At 37.8% G+C, this 23476-nt stretch overlaps 2 protein-coding genes across 3 annotated transcripts in view; one reads left to right on the top strand and one right to left on the bottom strand.

The window, feature by feature from the left end:
- LOC134671913 (semaphorin-1A) overlaps positions 1-23476 on the top strand; it is a 421041-nt gene that overhangs the window by 218612 nt on the left and 178953 nt on the right. The window lies entirely within an intron of this gene.
- On the bottom strand, positions 19015-20106 carry LOC134672166 (uncharacterized). Its single transcript, XM_063530067.1, has one exon. The coding sequence runs from the start codon at positions 20044-20046 to the stop codon at positions 19015-19017; it is 1032 nt and encodes a 343-aa protein (XP_063386137.1). The 5' UTR covers positions 20047-20106.

The raw sequence follows: 23476 nt of genomic DNA, 5'->3' as shown, positions 1-23476 counted from the left end.
AAAAGTTTAGCCAGAGAAGAGCAAAGAACACAGACACATCTTATCTTTCTATATTCAAGAATGATGTTCCCATTTATAAGTTTATATCTAATTCAGTCACATTAAGAAGTTTGTAATGATAGAACAAATTGAAGACAACTCGCCGGGGACCGCTGCTAAAAGATAAAAAATAATCAAGAGCGAGTCTACATCCTTACTTACTGGATTTATTATTTACTGTGGCGAAGTTAATAAAAGGAGAGACTTGGGTACGAACATTTTTTAATATAATAAAGTAATAAGTTAAACAAATATTTATTTTCTCACATTGAGTAATCTCGTCACATTGACAAGTAGCGAGAAAGTTAGTTGATAAATGGTGATTGATTATCTAAGAGAAATATCAATTGAAATGATTAATAAGAAATAATAATAACCATATAGATGGGTCTCATTTAGTTAACCAACTTCCTTGAATTTGTCTGTATTTGTTTAGGTCAACTATGCTGCCACAAAATTACTAGATTAACGATCGCTATTGACGACGAAAGTATAACCTTGCCGTTCATTGTAATCAATTTAAAATGAGTAATATTACTTGAATATGTACATATTCCATGACTTTGACAAATGATTTGATAACTTGATGTGTTTGAACTATCTTTTAGAGTTAGACTAAGAAAGTCTGCAACGTTTTTGATAGCCTACGCAACGCGAGTGTTATTTTTTCGTCATCATTTCATATAAGTGTGACGTTTAAAATAACACTTGCACTGCGTGGGCTACCTAAATCGCTGCAGACTTCTTGGTCTAACTCTAACTAATCATTCATTGTATTGTCCCTCCCCTTCGACTATAGCGCGGACCCCTAAAAACCTCAACTTAATAATATGTTTAATGAATCTTAATATCTGCGGGAATATTTCAAGATGTTAGAGCTTTCGTAGTTAATGTACCGTTCTAAGATAAACGGCGTGATTATGGAGAGATCGCGAGATAGGCTCTTATTTATGGCCTTTTAACCCTTCAAAAGTTATGTGCAAAATTCATATTTTTAACGAGATAAGCAGCTTTTTGCAGTTCATTTTAGATCATCTTTTTAAAGTTAGCTCTTGGAGATTTCCGCACTTGTTCCTGATTCGTTGAAATTTCGCTTTTAAATTTAGATTGAATACCTAAATACGTTTAAATTGTTATATTTTTACGATATACAAAATAAAACACATCCCTACGTTATACGTAGGTAGGTACATTAAATTGTTGATAGACAAAGGGAAGTTTGTTAAAAAAACATTGATATTTAATACCAACATATATGTACTTAAATATACCTAACTCACCTAGGCACTGAAGTAAAACTGAAACAGCCGACATCGGCTTCCGAGGCAGCGTTTGCTGCAGCTATCTACGGCTCCCATGCGTATTACTGCATAATCCCTTATTGTCCTAGTTTAGTTTAACTTACCTTTTATTTTAGTGCTAAGCAGAAAACACGTAGCCAACGTTAGCTAGCACAAAGCTTAGCATATTGTAAGTAGAACGTATGTTTGCTTTAGATTAGCTATGGTTCCTTCTACTTGCGTTTGAGGCGGTTATTTTTTCTCTTATTTATTTCCAGTGATTTAAATAGGAACAGCTAGCAAAACAGAACAAGAACAGCTTAGCAGCGATTTTATATCAATGCCACTTATTTTATTTTGTAACTACCGACATATACTTGTACTCGTTTTTAAAGATGTGATTTTATTTATAGTTATAGTAGTATTTGTAGTAGTGCAAAAAGTTGACTATATATGACTAATTTAAATGTTCGTGACCACATCCCCTTATTCATAAAAGTCATAAAAAATAGCAACTTCTTACTAATCTCTTTTGAATTTTATCTCTTCCGAACAAACATACGACATACGATTAACGATTTGTTAGATTTGACACGTTTATGAATAACGCTAACAGTATTTCTAGTAAAATATTTAGCAATTCTTTTCAACAAGTTGATTGGCAACACGTGAGTTTAAAAATCAACTCTCTCTACAAACAAAGTGTTGTTCCGCCGAACGGAATCAAACCGCAGCTAAAGACAGTGTCGCGCTGAACTGTTATTGAAAATCACGAATGCAAAACCTAGCCGAGTTCAATCCAAACAGAATGCGCTCACAACCTGAACCATGCGGCGGCGCCTAGGGCCCCGAGCGCCAACACTCACACTTTTGTCGCCTACCACTTGACCCACATCCTCTATACGTGTCTCCTGTAACAGGAAGCGGTTGCTAACACCCCTTCTCCCCCCTTACCCACCCGCACGCCATAACACACCCTCACACCTCGACTCAGAGATCAAACTTCCATGCCCTATCAACTAACTCAAAGGCGACTCCCCACGCAATTTAACACTTTGTTTTTCCTTCAAACATGGCAGAATATTCAATGCCAGCGGAAAATGAGTTGGATGTTAGTATTAAGCGATTTGCCACTTTCCTGCTCAAGTAATAAGTTTCATGTTGTAACGCGGCTGCGAGGGCTCGTAATGAATTTTTTATACAGTTTGTGCCTATACTAGCTGCAATAATACGTGTAATCTAAGCCGAATCCGCGACTCGATCTGTGTATTCACAGATGGATTATTATAAATTTATAAAAGGTTACCGATACAGATAGATATTTTTGGAAGTTCGTGGAGAAAATTCTAGTGGATATTGAACAAGAACAATGTGCTTAAATGGGCCGGTTTATGACCACATTTCGTCACGAGTTTATGTTGAAAGCGAGGCAGGGTAGAGGCAGCATGTGGTGAGAAGGGCATGGCTTGAAATGAAATCTGTGGAAAGGGCGCCAGCTCGGGCAAATTTGTTGTGCGTTGATTCAGTTAATGTTGCCAACTTTTAATTGGTTTAATAATTCGCGTTTTCGATCGCGATGTAGGTAGGCATAAAGTCTTAACTTTTTCAATTATCGTCAGTGAACTTTCCTATTGTGACCGTGACTGACGGATTTACTTAAGGAGTAAATTTAATATTTCAACAAATCTTTTTTACTCTTTTCAACTTAATGAAAAAGATGACGGGATCAAATGACAGCAAGATCGATGTTATTTACTCTGGCATTTTTGAATAATTTGACCATTTTAATCCTACCTTATTCTTCAGTCAGTATGCTCGTCTAAGTAACAAGTCGTAACATGGGCAGCACTTTTATCATTTATACTTATGTGCTACTAAATCACATAAGTAGTTTAGTATCAAGCGTAATTGCGACCTAACTGGTCAAATAAAGCATTTCTATTGTGACCAACATAATAGCCGGCACATGTTGCAAATTTATGAATAAACTTTTTCCACGACCACTTCTTTGTACTGCATTAAACTTTAATTAGTCAGGGGCAGGCGGTCCTCTGATTTACGCCGCTTTTCACGAGCTACGACTAATGCTATCGTCCACGCAACGCCATAATAACTTCGATTATAACCGAAATACTTACCGATAAACACCTGCGGCGGTAGCACGGTCGCATTTGTATCGCTTGTCACCATGCCTGTCTCGTTCAAACAAGTACGTAAGTGCGAAAGTGACGGTAATAACGACAGGCGGTCAAAGTGGAACATTGCTGCGCCCGCTGGACGGAAGTAGAAGCGTGTTTCTAAATATAGGAAATTATATTTATGTACATATAATATAAGTTGTGTACGAATGTGGAAAAAAGTATCGCTTTCAACTATTGTGTATCATTCATCATCATCATAATTTTTACACAAATAGGAAACTATTTTCAGAGGTTCGAGCTGTGACTAGAATTCCGAAGCTAAAAGACCTATTTTAGTGAAAAGAAACTTTATACTATTTTAACTAAACGGGACTACCGCATAGGCACATACGCTAACATATTTGTCTGTATAAAAACTCCTGTTTTAACAAGAACTGTTCTATAATATAATTAACAACATCGGCGCAGTAGTTCTGGCGCTATGATACAGAACTACCGTAGAAGCGTAGACGGTTAAACATATAAATTGCCTAACAAATGCAACATGACGCTTGATCACGAGTTTGTACAAATAAAATATTATGAAACCTTACCTACTCGTTACTTAAATTTTTAAGATACAAAACGAATGCCGGGTACAATAAGCTAATACTTTACATTGCCATGAATCTATTTTAATAATAAGTAAATAAGAAGATGCAGAAGGCGGTAATTTTGGACACGGCGCGTATAGTACGTCGATTCCTCACTCTGCGGCCCTGACCACCGGCAGCTTGGGCCCTGCCCCGCTGCCGGCGGCACCCTAGGTTAGGTTTTTTATAATGTGTTTATATATTTTTTTTTATTGCTTTTTATGTTCTTTTGTATTTTACTTTTATATTCATGTTATAAACAACCTAACCTAAGAAGAAAAATAAATAAATGAATAGTAAATACACACGGTAAAGTAAAACTAGCAAGAACCCTTTAACAAATTCGCAGTCCGCGTCTGAACAGGACAGCGGAAGTAAGAAAAATCGCCGACGACAAGAGCAAACAACCCGCAAAAACGCCACGTTAGCGGAAAAACCTAAAACATTACCCCGCTCCGTTCCGTCGGGTAAAAAGTCTGTGTGAGCTTCGTGTGATATTTAATCTCTAGTTAGTCTAGTTTGTAAAGCTTTGCGATACAGATGTCGAAGTTAACTGTAGTAGGTATCAGTCAAATATGTAATGACATGGGACAGCAGGCATCGAGAAATATCCGCTGCTGTGTGCTGCGCAGTTTGCGACTTTCCGGAAGAAAAAATGCGGATTTTAACTGTTTAAGAACAGAACAGAATAGAACAAAAAGCGGCCAAGTGGGCCAAGCCCATGAAGGGTTCCGTAGCAGCAAGTAACATAATAAAATTGCGGTTTACGATTTATGACGTATTAAAAAAAGTATTACTTACTAGATCTCGTTGAAACCAATTTTCGTGCGAAGTTTGCATGGTACAGTCAGCAGCAGAAGTTGCTAAGCGGGCGAGGTGTTCAAAATTACCTTGACACGCTCTTATTCTCTTAACGATAAAGTCGCGTCAAGATCATTTTGAACACTTCACCCGCTTAGCAACTTCTGCTGCTGACTGTAATAATGTATATCATAATTTTTTTTCGTTTTATCATTCTCTTATTTTAGAAGTTACAGGGGACACACACACATTTTACCACTTTAGAAGTGTCTCTCGCGCAAACTATTCAGTTAAAAAAAAATATATTAGAAACCTCAATAAGTATCATTTTTGAAGACCTATCCATAGATACCCTATACGTATGGGTTTGATGAACAAAAAAGCTGAGACTTATTTTTCAATGGTGATTTAAATAAACAGACTTGTCAATATCGCTTACCTTCTTTCTAATGCTAAAAAAACGAACTATAGCTTCACGCCGTCTCACGACCACATTGTCGCGAGCTAAGACGTTCACAAACAGCCCGCCCCAGTTTCGCAGTCGGGCTCAGGGATGTTGCGAATATTCGCACCCGCATCCGCGGAACATCCGCATTATTTTCAACATCCGCAACTGCATCCGCATCCGCCTAAAATCGATGCGGAGCTCATGCAGATGAGGATGTCGACCAAGTCGGTAACAGGAACGTCTTAGCGGCTGCGTAAGTGCTAGGTAATTTCGTCATTACCTATAACGAAATCGTCTAGATCCCGAAAAGTCGGCAAGTTACTCTTTATTAATTAAAACGCATCTATATATCTCTTGCTCAAATGCTAAAACTGTCGTTTTTTTTTAATAAAAATTCCTAAAAATGTAATATTTGATGTTTTTTAAGTACCTAATCTCGACATCCGCATCCGCATCCGCGGATGTCAAAAAATCTGCATCCGCAACATCCCTGTTTCGCAGTCGGGCTACAACTGCAAAATGGGGGCAATTTCGCAATTGCAACGGTAACGATGCAAAATTGTCACCGCGTTCAATGCGGAGTTTTGAACATATGTTATTTTAAATTTTGTGGATCAAAACACATGGGTTAACTTTGCGGTGAATTTTAGGGTTAACTTCGCTCGGTTGTGGAGAATAAGATAGGATGGGATGGGATGCATACTCCCATATTGTTACAAAATCGTTTTGATTTCGTTAGCAGTTGCAGTTAGCAGTTTCAATAGTTCGAATGCAGTATGCACTGACATTCAAATAATAATCTTCATCATAGGTATGCCTAGAAAATATTTAAAATAGGTTTCGTCAATTATGAACGAAATAACACATTAGTAATAAGCTAATAAGTTAAATTATGTAATGAAAATAATTACAAAACGTTTAGTAAAATTCAGAGATGAACTATATTCGTAGACGTGCGTATGAAGCTGAAAATAAATAATTCTCGTAGGCCTCGTAGCAGTTCGTAGCAAAACGTGTAGCACTGCTACATTCTTTTGTATGCTACAGCAAAACCGTAGAGGTTGATTATTTATTATAAAGTTGCTTAGTTTCATTAGTTTTTATGAATGTATTATTATGCAGTTTATTTAGGTATATAAAATATTATATATAATTATATGTGTATATAAGTAATAAAAGTTATAGGCCGCCCGTATTGAAAGCGAGGACCTACAACTATAATAATAGTTAAAAAAAAAAATTATAAAGTTGCTTGTATGTACATATTTTTGCTACTATAACTTCGTAAGGCCAGGAGTACGTATATAAGTACAAATTAATTACGACTTTTGAACTAAAAGAAATAAAAGAAAGTTCTAAATTCAACATCGCAAAAATTGGTCTGGTTTTTCCCAAAATAAAGGCTTTCATTGGCATTGACTGCTAAATACGTTCCGTACAGTACCCACACCATATTTATAATGTAACCGTAACCTTGCAGTAAAATTTCTTTTTTTTTCTCTACGTTCATATAGGTTTAATAAACTTTCTCTTTTGTAACACTACACCTCCACTCGACTGCACTTGTACGTCTCGTAATCGTCTATGTTACTCTTCGGAGGCCGCAAAAATATGTGACACGCTCTTATGGCTCTACAAATAAGATCGTGTCAGATATTTTTGCGGCCTTCTTATGTAACATATTATTGCAGGTGACTGTACCCACAAAGTGTGTCACGTCGCAAGAACCACAATATTCCTTATTAATAAGCCCGTGTCATATATTCCTCGTAATTTGGGTAATAATGCCCACGACATTAGGGGCACGTGAGCGGGCAGAGTACAGGGTGTTTATTAAGCGATACTATCTCCGGCCCGCTATGAATATTCATATGAGCACCACCCTGTGTACAGTTTTTATAATGTGGCTTTTTGTTGTAGGTATTTTGTGTGGGTGGATTGAATATGGATTTTAAAAGTTACATACATGTTGAATTTTATTGATTTCTAACCACGTAGAAATATTAGGTATACATATAGAAAAGCTTAGTTGCTTCGATTAGTTACCGTTTTTTAATACAAAATAGCTGGTATGAGTATCATTTACATATGTAATTTAAGATCGTGTAATATGCAAGCCAATTATTGACTACCTGGTAAAATGCCCTTAGATTTATATTACAATCGTTTTATAAAACACATAGGTAAATAAATTTTACGTAACAAAACGAACGTTAAAACTATTTGTATCTCTATCGCCACACTTTCTTTTTAGGGTTCCGTACCCAAATGGTAAAAGGATTCGTACCCAAAGGGTAAAAACGGGACCCTATTGCTAAGATTCTCATGAACCGTGATAGCTAAACAGGTGAAATTTTCACAGATGTTGTATTTCTGATGCCTCTATGTCAACAAATATTAAAAAGTTCGGAACCCTTGGTGGGCGAGTCCGACTCGCACTTGTCCGGTTTTTATTTCATGTTTCATTAACAACTCCTAGTATATTTCTCTAGCGTGTTGCTCTTTGTTTAGTGGCCATTCGTTTTATTAACAGCGGCATTTGTCCGTGATGACTAACTGCATCTGTCTCTGTCTGGTTACTGTAAAAGACGGCTAGTTTATTAATTTTACTAGTAGTAGACGCCGTTGATTTTGCTCAACTAACAAAAAAAGGACTGTATTTTTTGATATATCTATTTTTTTTGACTCGCACTGAAACCCGAACGGGGAAAATCTGTATAGGCTTTTAAAAATAATCTAATTTGATTATGTTATTTCTTTACAATACTATATTAATTACCTTCCACCCCCAGAATGCTCGTCATTGTTTTTTTATTTAGAAACTATCTAAACTATTATTATTATAAGCAATAAAAATAACCAAAATAACCAAAAGACAATTACATATATGGAATCAATGAATAAATACATAGGTACTCCGAATTTTATTTTGCATTTTCATTAATAAAATAAACAGAGCCTCCGGAGGTTATTACTAAAAAATGTATTGTAACTGACATCTGCTAACAAAATTCAATCAAAGGTTAATTGTTACAAATTAAAGCAATTAAAACTTGGTTGATATAAAACAAACACGGGCCCGGTTTATGTTTTTGATTGGGCGAAGTTGCATTCAAAAGCTGAATAGTGTTATTAAAATTATTTAACAATAATATGGACTATCATCCTCCTACGTGTGAAAGTTTGTATGGTTTTCACAAAAATGCCTTAAATAATTCTAGTAATGTTAAGCACACACTTAACCTGAATTATTAATAAATAAACATACTTTCTTTATTATAATATGTGTCAGTGTCAAAAGTGACTTTTTAATACATTATTTTACAAAATGTCATTAAACATTAAAACTATAATCATTTAAAATTAATAAATTAGTTAGCATAGATTTTTTTTTCATCTTGGAAATCGTCCCCATAGGGTATGGAGTTCCACACGGGCAAATAGGTCAGTTCGAACGTACACTGACATCAAAATTACATCTACGAGTAAATTTATGTAATTCAGTTATCGTGCAGTTCGCTTGCACCTGTCCGATTATTGGCGCGAGACAGACGCATTATAACTAAATGACATCAGTTAGTTATCAATCTGATGTCAGTCTGCATTCGAATTGGCCTGAAAGTCGCAGGCAGTTGCTATTTATTAAATAAAGCAAATATCTGCAACTCAGTCTACCATAAACCATTCTGAAGGGGGGCGTTTCTCGGCTAATTTAACATTTTTAACCATCCCGTCAAGAGGACAGCGCAGCGCCGCTGCAGCGGTGGCCAGACATGAAAAGTGCTGAGAAACTGCCTAAGTAAAAATTCAACCAAATATAGGGGCTTAATGTGGTCATACTTTTCAATATTTTGCTATCTCCTCCTACCGATTGAGTATCAATATTTCTGGGTAAAGTTGCAAAAGAGTCCATTGGACTTTCGGGTTAAATCGACGTTCGAGGAATTGGACATTCGAGGAAAATGGACATTCGAAGAATTGGACATTTGAGGCCACAATCGAATTAGATCGTAAATAAGGTACGTGTATAATTTTTACCGTGAGCTGAACGGTCACCCTGAGCATAGTAATTCAAACACCAGATCATTTTAAAATCAATAAGGATTTCTCGGCTATTGTGAGAAGGTTTGGGAACTAAACTTTAAACTGCGAGGAAGTCTATGATAACTTCGTAAACACTTATGTTTTTCCATTTCTAGTTTTTTAAGGTTTTCGTACCCAAAGGGTAAAAACGGGACCCTATTACTAAGACTCCACTGTCCGTCTGTCCAGTCACCAGGCTGCATCTCATTAACCGTGATAGCTAGGCAGTTGAAATTTTCACTGATGTATTTCTGTTGCCGCTATAACAATAAATATTTAAAAAACAAACAGTTAACATATTACCATATACCTATATTACCATGGTCGCAATAAAGTACTTATTAATGATTATGATTAAGTACGGAACCCTCGGTGGGCGAGTTCGACTCGCACTTGTCCGGTTTTTTATGTTTACGCAAGAATCTCCTGTCAAGTCATGTTCTGCTAACCAAACTTACAATATATACTTCCCTGAGGCCTTGGAAAGTGGATCATAAATATAGTTGAAAGATATACAGCCACTGCCGCTATAGCACTCATATACCGTGCAAAAAACTGAGCTATAAGAGTTACAAGTGGCGTGGTCAGTAAATAACCGATACGCCGTTATCGCGGCGGCGCAGGGACGGACGCTCAGGCGGTTTAAAATATGGCCCCACGGGTCGTTGTGACCTGGCTCGTGTATTCCGAAGACGGGCGAGTATTCAACTCGGAAAAACCTGTAGTAAAAATGCCTACAAATAAGTGTTATATTAAGTTATAGAAAAAATAATTATAACATTAACTTGGACAAAAACGACCAAATCCACAAACTGCTTAACGATTTTTTAACACTCCACCTACCACCGAAATAAAAAAAAATTGTAGACGCTTTCCTGCTCGCTGGAAAAAAACCTTTATATAACTTTTTTTTTCTTCTTATCGTCTAATCGCGTATATTAACCATCAAGTGAAGTAGGTAAGACCAAGTGCGGGTTATTTAAGAAACGCGCGCAGCTAGACGATTTTGATGCCAGGCCGAGATCACGGGGAAAATGACGTCTTGGAAGTGTCGGAGGTAATTTTAAAACTTAATTGTACACAATTAAGTCCCATTTTTGTAATAATGTGTTAAAGTCGTGATAAGTTTTAATTTGTGTCATTAGGATTTAAATATCTGTTGATAAATTGAGATAGGTACTTAGACCAAATTGAATTAAATATTTGTCGAAAAAAGCATACTTAGACCAAATTCAGAGTTAATGTCAGAAAAATGAACTTACACTGGTCTGCCTCCGGCGAGGCGATTGCTCGCTTATAGCCCATACGCGATAACAACGCTGCCTCATGTACTGTGAAGATACGGCCGTAAACATTTTTAACTTGCGAGTTACTATGAGTAATGGACGAAAAACAACAAATGAAGACCAGTGGGCCTACCGCGAACCACGTTCGACGTGTTGCCTCCCTGTCACACTAACGTACGAATTTACAAGAGAGACAACACATCGAACGTGGTTCGCGGTAGGTCATCAGGATCGTCGAGGAACTATTTATGGACGCGTTTAAACGATGAGCTACGCTTACTTAGCTTTAACGCCATCGCCAGGTGCAGACACAGAGCGATATGTGTAGATCTTATCTCAAAGGAATAAGGTTGAAAAATTATCACTTAAGGTTCTGCTAAATTTATTCATGAACTGTACATTTTTAAAGGATCGTCGGAAAGAAACTGTAAGGTTAGTCTAGGTTTCCGTCAGGCCAGCGGGAGGTCAATTTAACTCGATTTAATAAATTAGTCTGGAATTTAATGATGCTCATTGCTCACCACTTATTTAGAATAGAATAGAAAATTTATTTATGACAAACAGACACAGATGACAAAAACATGTTGACAAATATAGAATGTATAACATTAGTTCAAAATGCCATTTGAATTTTATGTCCTGGGTAAACAGGGTAAATAATATAAATAATTATCTTTATTTTTTTTAATTTTAGTTATTTTAATTGTAGTTAGTTTTGTGTTCCTGTTCTTATCTATATTGTTTAAATAAATAAATTTCTCGTACTAGTACACCATACACCATTTATAAAATGCCGCTTTTTTGTTATCACTAACTTTCAACACAGTATGTGAACAATGAACATTTATGGACATTTACGGCCTGTCATAAATGTAGAGTATACATTCATCGTTCCCTTGGCCGCTTAGCAAACTGGATAGATACAATTCGCACGTCGTTCCGATGTGCCTGCGGAATATGGCTATATTAGTATATCGTATCAAGTGTGCTAAGCGCCATAAAGGAAGCCATATTATCCGCAACAGCAACGTTTTTTTTTATATTCCATGATATTTTCATGCGGAATTCCGTTCCGAATTGCAGTAATTGAATCTGCATTCGCAAGTAACTACGGCTCGCCTGCTTTAATTTGTGTAAGTGTTGCGGTACGGTCGGCAAAAACCCACGCCGTCTGGGAATGATCAAGTGCCGGAGCTTGGCGAAGCTGGAGTGTCGAAGTAAGCCGAAATCATTACTCTCCTTAAGCGCATAGTAGGTTTTTAGGGTTTCTATTTATTTAAAACAGTATTTTTGAAGCTTAGGACTATCGAACAGCATTTGGTAAAAATCTGTTTTAAAAAATGAGCATGGTAATAATAAAGTTTTTTTTTTATATGTTCGCCATGATGAACTTAAAATTAAACACTACGAATATGTATATCAAAAATATCGAAGTAGAAGTGGGAGTTGGAAGGGGTAGACCTCGGTGGACTTTATCTGATCAGATCGGGGAAATCCTGAAGAAAGGCCATGTCAAGAGCACCCTAAAGCGTGTATGAGGAATGTTATGAAAGTGAAGGAAGCGAAAGAGGTATTTCACGATCGTAGCAAGTGAAAATCCGTGGCCTCTGCCTGCCCCTCCGAGAAATAGCCGTAATCTACATAACGTACAATACCTACTTAATTATTCGTTCAAGAAACCTACACAGTATTTCCGCCATTAAAACCAGAAGCGATCATCACCGCACCCTGTTTTTGCTTACCGTACGATTATTCGGGAGGCCCGGCACGTCCGTACTAGACCGTACTTCGGATGGATTATACTCCCTTTGTCGTAAATTTTACGACTTCAAAAATTAGGCGCCGTGAGCGGACTGGCTCCGCGGACACGTGCCTCGGCAAATTGTTTTAACGGGTTTGTGGTCACCCTGTCTCATTTGACGATTTAAAAATCGAATTCGCACCATCCTGGCACTTTCTTAGTTATTTCGCATTAGTGGCACTTTTGTTGGACGCAGCTTTGCGACGGCCGAAACATTAAAAAGTGCTTTTCGTGTCTGTAATTAGAATTAGTGTTTAATTTTATTTAGTGTTGAAAAAGATTTCAGAAAACGAATAGCTTCGTACTCGCTCATATGCATTCACACGTAATAATCTAGTTAATTTTGAAATAATTTGTTTGATTTGGATTAGATCTGAATTATACGCGTACCTAATGATAAAACGAAATCAAACTACATATCTTAGTGACAGACACGTATCTAATTAGCTAATTAGCCAGATTAATCAGATTTCCTATTGACTGCTTTTATATCCGCCTACAATGTTAGAAATTAATGTTGATTTTATGCAAATAACATAAAAGCAGTGTCTATTACATACTATTTTCATGTTAAAACGCATTTAATAAACACAACAAAACCACCGTCGTTTTAAATATTACCTTATTGCGAAACACGCTCTTTTATATTTCAACTAATTTTGGCCATAACTTAAAATGCAGCAGTAAATTAAAGTTGTATTATGAAAAGCCGACGCAGCGGACTGTTCGCGTAGCCTTAAGGGTCTGGCCCAAGTTATGAACTATAATATCCGGCCTGATAATCTTCTCCTTCTTTTCCCTACCCTTATCCCACGTTATGTGGGGTCGGCACGACATGTTTTTCTCTTCCATTCTCGTCTGTCTTTCGTCACCTCAGCAATCACCCAACACTCACTATCCAGTCCGATAATATGTGTATGAATCAACTATGCACATACAATACTCTATAATATAATAAGCTTACCTAAATTTTGTTGCCCACTAACCAACAAAAGATCATAGAAACAACGTTTTAATCGTAGGTACGTCACTTAAAACACCTCTAAATACTCGCATATTACGACGTTCAGCGATTAAAGGTTGAAGGGGGCGACTTTCGAATGGCAACCACATCAGCGTTGCTGTTGCAACATTACTGCTGCAGCATTAACGTAGGCAGTACACTGTCAATCACCTTAACAAAATGAGTGACGGATTGAAAGCATCGCTGTAAGGCGGCAACGAACGTCAACACATTTTTTCAAGGAAATCGACAGTGACATCCCCCGAGACCACGCTGCTGTAGAAACGCTGCAACAGTAATGATGACTCACGTTAGACCGGACCGTATCCGGGCTGGAACTTCCGGTGCTTACTTTTCTATGACATGACAGGGGATCACGTGATGCTTTCCATAGAAAACGATGCGCCGGAAGATCCGGCCCGGACACGGCCCGGTGTAACGTGAGTCATCCTTAACGTTGTTGCAATCGCCAACCAACTAAAGGCAGGATTTTCCGCCTCCTGCTTGCTGCTTGCGCCGCCGGCCAAACGTCACTATGGTTCGTGATTTATCACTCGCCACGCCGCTAACTTATTACCGCGCTTATGTTGAACGAATATGGCGAGATCATGTGTTTTGAATATAACGATATAGCGACCAGAATATAAATCACACCATTTGGATTAGACACTCTGGCCTGGTTAACCGAGTTACCGTAAATTAATCCCCTATTCAGTATTGTTTTGATTTGATACCTTACTTATGGAGTTATGAATATTTCGTGGCTAACAATAGTGTATATTAATGAATGCTGTGATGGTATGCCATTGCAAACGTCATAATTATTAATTATCATTAATATCATGCAGTATAAGTAGCAACCCCAGATTTATCTAATATCAAAAACTTATCAATACATGCTTTTAAAATGTCATCTCTAAAACGCTATGAAATATTCCTGTTTCGAATGTATTTCTTTTCCTTTATACGTAAATTTTAAATCAGTGTCTTGAGCACTTCAAAGACTTTTTCTTAAACTACACATTCAATGTTAGCAGAATACATTGTAATATTCCGGTTTTCTTGGGCTAAAAAGGAATCTATATACTCTTTTTCCCATATACAGGGTGATTCCGGGGTCGTGGAGCAAGCGATCAAGGCATGATACACAAGCCCATACTGAACAACTTTTACTATGGGACCAACTCCGAAATCGCGAAAAAAAAAATTGGTAGTTTCATACATTTCGGCCGATCACATGTTGTCGTGTTCTATGGGAAGGCCAGTTTTTTTTCGCGATTTCGGATTTGGTCCCATAGTAAAGCCAGCGATCAAGGCATAATACAGTGATCGGCCGAAATGTATGAAACTACCAATTTTTTTTTCGCGATTTCGGAGTTGGTCCCATAGTAAAAGTTGTTCAGTATGGGCTTGTGTATCATGCCTTGATCGCTTGCTCCACGACCCCGGAATCACCCTGTATAATAATAGGTATTATATTGTAACTTAGCTGATCAATTACAAACCTTATTCCAACTCAATAACGTCTACAAATGGTCAGCGTTCTGCTGTTAGTACATTTCTTATTCTCTTTCACATTTGCGGACAGGGGTCGGCATTAAATATTAAATTATGTTCAGATATTTATGATGTTATTCCTTCTCTTATTCCGTGTAATAAAAAGGACACAGTCGCTGAGATTTGACGAGCCTCGTGGCGGACATTTCAATATGATTATTCAATTTAGTTTGTTGTTGTTTACTGGTATACTGGAAATAGTTGTTTTTTTTACGAAATATTATATTTATTATGAAACGTGAGCCTATTTACTTACGGCCCGATTCGTAGTTTAAAATGCGTCAGTTAATTGACGTATCATAAAGTTGCACAACTTAATGTTGTATCTTAAAGTTAAACAAAATGCGTCAGTTAATTGACGTATCGAGTTCGAATCGGGCAGTGCAGCGATGTACGCGATGTATAGGTGATATAGGCTACTGTAACCGCGTGGTCGAATGCTGATAGCGACCCTGCGGCACCCTACCTGATGGCTCCTCTACACGATGGACCAACGCTGGCCAATCCAAGGGACGTATTTATGCGTTAGAAGGAGCAAGTGACATTGTTATCTCATTCTACCGCATGGCTGCGTCCCTTGGAGTGGCCGGCGTTGGCCCATCGTGTAGAGGAGCCATGAGGCGGAGCCGGCACTCGTTGGTGGTTTTAGACGGTAGTCCTTCACTGGTTAGTCCGTCATCCCCCCTGGTTCCGCCGGACCAGGTGGCATGCGTAAACGCATTTCCCCAACGTAAAAAAAGGCTACTGTAACCATTGCATTCTGTTCTGGTAAATACAGAACACTTATTTATTTATTTAAACCTTATCGCACAAAAGAAAACTTATCGTACAAAAGGCGGACTTAATGCCAAAAGCATTTTCTAACAGTCAACCTTATTGTTGCGTCATCATTCCGTCCGTCCGTCCTTCCATCCGACCGTATGTTAGATCCATTTAACTAAAAAAAAGTCCAACGTGCAAATTTCCTGCAATTGATTACCGTATGATTAACTTCACATTTCTTTGTTTCAGGTATTTTCTTCTCTGTAACTGAAGGACTCGCTGTCATATGCTCAAGTAGGAATCTTCAAATCCTTCGATTCGTGCCAAGCGTTAACGTTGCAGCATGACATAACTAATATGAAACAAAATTGAAGCATAAAAGAAGGAAAACAAAAAGCAAATATATTTTTTTCTCAAGTTTTATACTATACAGTCTGTCCTGTAGAAATTGGTAATAATGTCAACGAACCAATTGTATTTACCTCTTTTATTATTTATACACTGGAACCTTGTACTTATTTCTGTTGTCGAAAGCAAATCGTACATCATATTTCACTGCCAAAGGTAGTTGTGAATATTTCAGCGATGTCAACTGAAAGACAAGACAAGTACTTAGAGAGGATTAAGCAGAATAACAACTATATTCGTGAACCTCGTATCTTAATTTACTGTATATTTGAAACGACAAACTTACGCAATTGGAAATATAGTCCAAATTCCAATTACTTTGCAAACTGAAGAGGTTAGGTTTAAAGTATAGAGTCAATATCTTCAAAATTAATTTATTCAGTAAAGACATCTGTCCCTAAGCTCGAAGGGCAATGTGCTGTCTTCAATTCGACTGAATTAGTTTAATTTATACTGAGTTTAATTAACATAAAGCCTATATTCATGACTGAGCGTAGTTGAAACAACATTTGTAAAACGGGCTTATTTATTGTTCTATCCATGTTGAAGGTACTTGCCTACAATAAACACTTAACCCTTTTGTAAGGCATAAGGGTGTCAGAAATTATGCAAAATTGAATCCTATCACTATGAAATAAAGTTCGAAACCAGGTGGGAAATATGTTCCCTCTGCCTTATAAAGGCTTAAGACACGTTTCCATTATTGGACTTTATTACTTTGCAATAAGGTGGACATTATTATAAGGTGCATTAGATTACTTCAATTTCGGGATAATTAAAAAAAATTGTAAATATCTACTAAACTAGAATCTCTGTACCTACTGTAGCAACAGAAAACGAGTTACGTTGATAAGTGTGCAGTAGCGTAAATGTTGCCAAAGAAGTTTAGAAAATATTAGCGATTTTCAAAATTATCCCGCTTTCGATGTTACCCCAATGCATCTCAAAAATTTATGTTGTCAACCGAAGTGCTCAAAGTGTAAACTAATCTCAAAAGTGCTGTCGACGCATTGAAATGTAATCAAAAGTGAACCTACAAGTGTACCACTAAATCAATATTCAATCAAATCAGTATAATCAATTCTGATTTTAATTGAATTCAGATTGAATTGTTGTCATTGAAGACAGTTTCTCTACTACGTCTGTTGCATACTGTAAATGTTCATAATATCAATATCTACTCGTATTTATTAGCCAACGAGCGTGAGTGCCCTGTTAAAAAGCAAGTCAACAATGGATGTAAATTTAATATCCTGGAGGCAAATTCGAACTTACATTCCAATATCAAAATTATGTCATTTTGCTATTATTCACGCATGCGCAATTCATTCGTACTTGTACTTACAATGTATTGGCATGATAGCCGAGCGTGATGCACGGGCGAATGATAACAAAATGAAATGTAGATTCAAATTGGCCTCCTAACTAAATTGTGTCCAATCCTCAGTCTATGTAGTTTAGGTACAGATAACTGTATAGATGGAGTATTTAGTATGGAAATAACAAAATCACGTACGCCATAAAAGTAAATATAATCAAAGCAAACTGGAAAATTAAATTAAATAAGTGAGTGGAACAGTGAACGGTAGTGCAAGCCACCGACGATAAATCTCTCGACGTTCGTACAGTCCGTTTGACGGGCACAACCCTAAATAATGGGCGGAATTTCGCGCCATAGACCAGAGCATAAACTATTAAAGAGACGGCTACAACCGACGATGGTGCAATTTTATGACCCGCTTTTGCATATTGAATGGGACGCCACTCGCGCTGGAAAATGGCCCCAATTTTTTATTGGAGATTAACAAATTATTGCTTTCGCACCAAAAATAATGTTGTTTTTGCCCTTTGTGAACTTCACATATGTGAAGTTAACTTTCTACAAAGTGATCTTTGTAGAAGAATGACAAATATGAAGTCCAGTCCGCCAAGGGGACCTCAAAAGGTTTCTTGAGATGAAGCTGAGTGGAGACCATTTCTGGAACGCTTTATAACCAATCTATGTCAGTGTTGTTAGTTAAGTTTAAATTAAGCGTTTTTTAATAAATTTCTGCAGTCTAGTTTTCAGTCATATATACCGGGTGTGGCCTGTAACACGAGCAAATAATTAAAACATAGATTGTACTCCTCAGAGGGTGACACTTTTGTTCAACAACTTTTAAAAATTATGAAGTATTTAGACTCCCTATTTTTCATACTAAATAAATATTATCTTCAATGGACGTCATCGCCACGCCATATCATTGTGATTGACGTTGCTTGTCACGCCTTAAACATAACCAAATTCGAAATACATTGCATCTTAGAATAAACTTTAAAGTGTATTAAAAATCAAACCACAAGTTATTTTTAAAAGTAGCTGAACAAATGTTGGTCAGTATGAGGAGGACAGCCTACAGTTTAATTTTTTGCTCATATTACAGGCCACACCCGGTACCTAGTATTTTTTGGTTCGATGAGAGCGAACAAGGATTAGACACAATTTATTTACAGCCGATTGCACTACTGTCATCACATTTGTGTAGCTTAACTTCAAACTCTGGTAAATCCATTCGACTCTTACCGCAAATATATACCCTATTACCTTTTCTTAATACCATTATCGCATAATCTGACAAATGGATTTACCCGAGTTTGAAGTTAAGCGACTCATTTGTTAACAAATACAGTACTGGGTGGCACTGGGACAGAATAAACTATACAAAACCTTGTAACTCTTTACCCTTTTATTGATTAAATAACTATATAAAAAATAATATGTACTACGCAGCTTTTAATCCTCTGGGGCAGGGGTCTCAGCAGCAGGAGTCTCAGCGGCAGGGGTCTTAGCGGCAGGGGTCTCAGCAGCAGGAGTCGCGGCAGCAGATTCCTCTCCTTCTGTTACATCGGCAGGCTCTGAAGCGGGCTCGGAAGGTGTTCCCGCAGTAGATTCCAGAGCGGTCTCTGCTGGGGTCTCTGCCGGTCCCTCGGCGGGCTCTGATTCCGCAGCCTCGGCCCCGGCTGGCGGCTCTGCTTCACCTTCAGGCAGCGTTTCGGTCGGTGTAGGAGGAGCTTCAGATTTAAGCTCTTCAGGTTCAGGTGTAGGCGCTTCGGGGATTGGTGCAACTTCAGCCGGGGCAGAGACAGGAGCAGGGGCGGCGGCAGGGGCCACGTCAGGAGCTGCGGCATCGGCCACGACAGGGGCTGCGGCAGGAGCCGGAGCCGCCGCTTCTTTCGCGTCTTTTTTATCTTTCTTCTGTTTCCTCTCTAGCGGCAAGTACAGTTTGTATTCCTGTGGCAACTCTTCTTCAGTATACAAGCGGTCGCTGAAATAGATCCTACGCAATCGAGCATTGGCATGTACTTGGACACGGAGCGTTTCAATAAACTGCGTGCCATACGCTCTTTTTGTAAAGTCTGCCAAATTAAACTGTATCTGGTTCCATCCCCCCGACAGTCCGATAGGCATGCTCGTACAAAACGGTTTGATTTTTGTAGTCGACTGGAAATTAGATATTCTGAACCGTCGCCGCATATTGTTGTCATCGAGAACAGTTATTTCGAAAGAGAAATACCGTTTTAGATTTTTCACTATTATGACGAGAAAAGGTAGTTTAATTCCCAAAACATGGTTGTTCTTTGGGCAAGTGATGTAAGTAGTTGCAACGTTTGTGCTTACGATTTCGAGGACAATGGAATTGACTTCTTTGTCGGTGAGCCGTTTGATGTGCCCATTCTGGACTTCGCTGTCCCATATCGCGAGAGGATTAGATCCACAACTGTAAAATATTGATAATAGCCCGCTCTGAAAAGTATTTTTAAACATTATAAACAAAAATAATATCAATCAAATCGTCAAATATATCAATTGGCAGGTCACGTACCTTGTGACACTTGTTTGACAAACTTGACGCATCCGGCCAGTCATGTGTTTACACTGCCAATGACTTAAATAGGTTGTAGCATTATAAAATATAGTTGGTCAATCCTTCGTAAGTAAATAAGAACAAAAAAAACTACACTTATCCTTTTCTTTTGGGTGCTAGTACTAGTGTAAGACAAAGATAGTATGTATGATACTCTCTGTGTCTAAGACAGTCCTTTGACAAACTATAACACTCATCATCATTATTTATCACTAGCGACCAGCCCCGGCTTCGCACGGATTAACAAATTATACACCTATACCATTCTCAAGAATCACTCTATTGATAGGTGAAAACCGCATGAAAATCCCTTCAGTAGTTTTTGAGTTTATCGCGAACAAACATACAAACAGTCAGACGCGGCGGGGGACTTTGTTTTATAAGGTGTAGTTATAGACCTAGAATTTATAATTTTATATAGACGTGCCATACGCGTGAGCCCGTGAGGGAACCTACAGAACATACGCAATGCGACAAAATTAAAAACACATTTTAACATTTCTGACAACATATCAAATGCAACCTACGTAATTTGGTTCCTTGTCAGTTGTTATTTGATTTATCTATTTGGGTATAAAGTGCAAATAAAGTGCTTTTATTAACACGAATAAAAAGTAAATTAACAATAATTACAATCTTCTTCTTATAAAATTAAATTAATATTAAAATTAAATAAATTAGAGCTAGCAGAAAAAATATGTAAAATGAAGAACTATAGAAGATAGATAACCTTTAACTGCGGGCAACAAAAATATTCTACGTCACAGATTATATAATCTGTGGTCACAGGACTTTTTAGAAATACGCAAAAAGGAAAAGTGAGACTATAAGATAAGGACAAACCATAATAGCGCTTTCTCTGTTACTCATACTGAAAGTTCCATAAGCGCATTTCGTTCGGTCATCTTCGCCCTCCCCCATTCCATCTCTATATTATTGTACCTCCACGTTATTTATACATTTATTTCGATAGTACAGTCGCCATCAGATATATCGGAGAGACAAAGGTGCTCGAAAATAACTGAACACGCTTCTATCGCCAAGGCGTTAGTGTGTGTTTAGATATTATTGAGCACGTCGACAGCTTCGATATATCTTATGGCAACTGTACAAACAATACATACAATGTACAGTTACCTACACGTAAATGAAATACTTTTAATATTAAAATTATATTTAATAACTAACTGAAACATAACATTTTCTTAGGAAATTAATCAATCTATCTACCTATATGTAATCAGTAATTAACCATTCGAAGTTATATACTTCTATATCTTATATAAGATATGTAAGTATAGATATACATCTATGTACACTCAACACCAAATATATGAATAGTGACGTTCAAAGTGGTTAGAAATAAAAATGTGTAAGGTACGTTTGATGGTGACTGTACCACTAGTGAAGTTACTCTTAGGGCCAGTTGCACCAACCACATTTGACAGACTGATCAAAGTCAGCCGGCGCGCCCCGGCGTTTTACTATGAAACTTTCCATACATAAAATTTTAGCGAACTCTTTAACGATAGGAACAGTTTGGTGCAACCGACCCTTAGTCCGCCGGGGCTGGAGCTGCCTCGGCCGGAGCGTCTGGAGCTGCCTCGGCCGGAGAGTCTGCTGCCGGTTCTTGGGCTACAGGTGTCTCAGGCTGCGTTTCTGCGGCTGCTTCAGGTTGTACTTCTGTGGCTGATCCAAGTTGTACCCCTTCGGCCTCTGCAGCAGCCTCACCTTCAGTAGGGGCCGATTCCTCCACAGGTGCTTCAACTTCTTCCGGAGCAGCTTCGCCTTCTTGAGCAGGGGCTTCAACCTCCTCTGCAGCAGCCTCAGGAGTTTTCTCAGCCTGAACCGTATCTGGTGGCTCACCACCTTCCACGGGACCTGCTTCAGGAGGTACCGCTGGAGGTAGCTGCACAATACTGACTTGAGAAGTTGTTTTTAACTTTGTTTGAGATGTCTCTATCTCTTTAGATGGTGCAGGCTTAATTACCGTAGTTTTACTTCCTTCTCCAGCCTTTTTGTTTTTACCTACTCTACTAGGTAGGGGAAGAAAAATCCTGTATTCAGCAGGCAAATCTTCATCAAGAGTCAACCTTTCAGCGAAGTAAATTCTCCTGAGACGTATATTGGCGTTCACTTTAATGTTTTGTACTTCGATAAAAGTCTTGTTATATGCACGACGGGTGAATTCAGATAGGTTGAACTGGATCTGGTTCCAACCGTCAGCGAGACCGATAGGCATAGCGGTAGACATGGGCAAGATCTGTGTAGTACTTTGAAAGTTAGATACCCGGAATCTTCTTCTTACCCCACCTTCGTCCAAAATGGTCACCTCAAAAGTGAAATATTTTTTCAAATTCTTTACCACCATGATCATAAACGGCATTGATATTCCAAGAGTTCTGTTATTACTTGGACATGTTATATACGCTGTGCTTACATTAGTTCCTCTTATATCCAGCACCGTGGACTTAATATCAGGGTCCATTAGCCTTGCAATATGACCATTCTTCACATGGACCTAGAATACTACGGACGTAGTTTTGCTAAGACAAAAACTGTGATTCCATCATCCACCACTTTCCTAGTATTTACGCGTGACACACACACATTGACAGTTATCACAATGGCCTCATCCACCAATTTGCCGTCAGACGGATCGAAACGTCAGTGAAGCAAATTTGTCCAAGAAAAATGTAAAATATGCCGGCATGCGTAGTTAAATCCTGCAAGAATTGTACCGATCGAAAGAAAAAAAGTGAGGGAATCACTTTTCATAGCTAATTTTATCAATTATCATGGTATAGTACGTAAAATCTCCATATTTCATTGTTTATAAATGCGAAACAGGAGTGTGACCAGTAAGTTGAATAGGGTAATTTCCCGAAAGTAGGGTAAATGATGCCCTTCTTATTAAATCATTATGTATATAAGAGATCATTTAGGATATTTAGGTAAATAGCTAAATTATTGATTTTGCATTTCAAACTAGGTCGGTATGGTAATTTCCCGATAAAAAGGAGATTAAAGACGTTTACATGAATAATGTTTGATAGCTAACGTTTATTTGTTATGTAAGGTAAGCATACCCATGGTGCTCGACGCGGTCCCAGTCCAGTACATGTTATTTTGAAACTTAAGTCATTGTCAATAAAGGTGACAGCAAGGTGACATCTATTGGGAATTAACATGTCGAGCACTAGTACATATACCTTATGTTTATTTTTTGTTTAAAACCAGATATGTTACAAGTTAAATATCATTAGGTATTGAAAATAATATTGTGCAACAATGCGCATTTTCAAGACCTATAAAATCAGTTAGGTACAC

The sequence above is a fragment of the Cydia fagiglandana genome, chromosome 16, assembly GCF_963556715.1.
Source record: "Cydia fagiglandana chromosome 16, ilCydFagi1.1, whole genome shotgun sequence".
Lineage (NCBI taxonomy): Eukaryota > Metazoa > Arthropoda > Insecta > Lepidoptera > Tortricidae > Cydia > Cydia fagiglandana.
The sequence above is the reverse complement of the archived record's forward strand: the minus strand, read 5'-3'. Positions and strand labels throughout refer to the sequence as shown.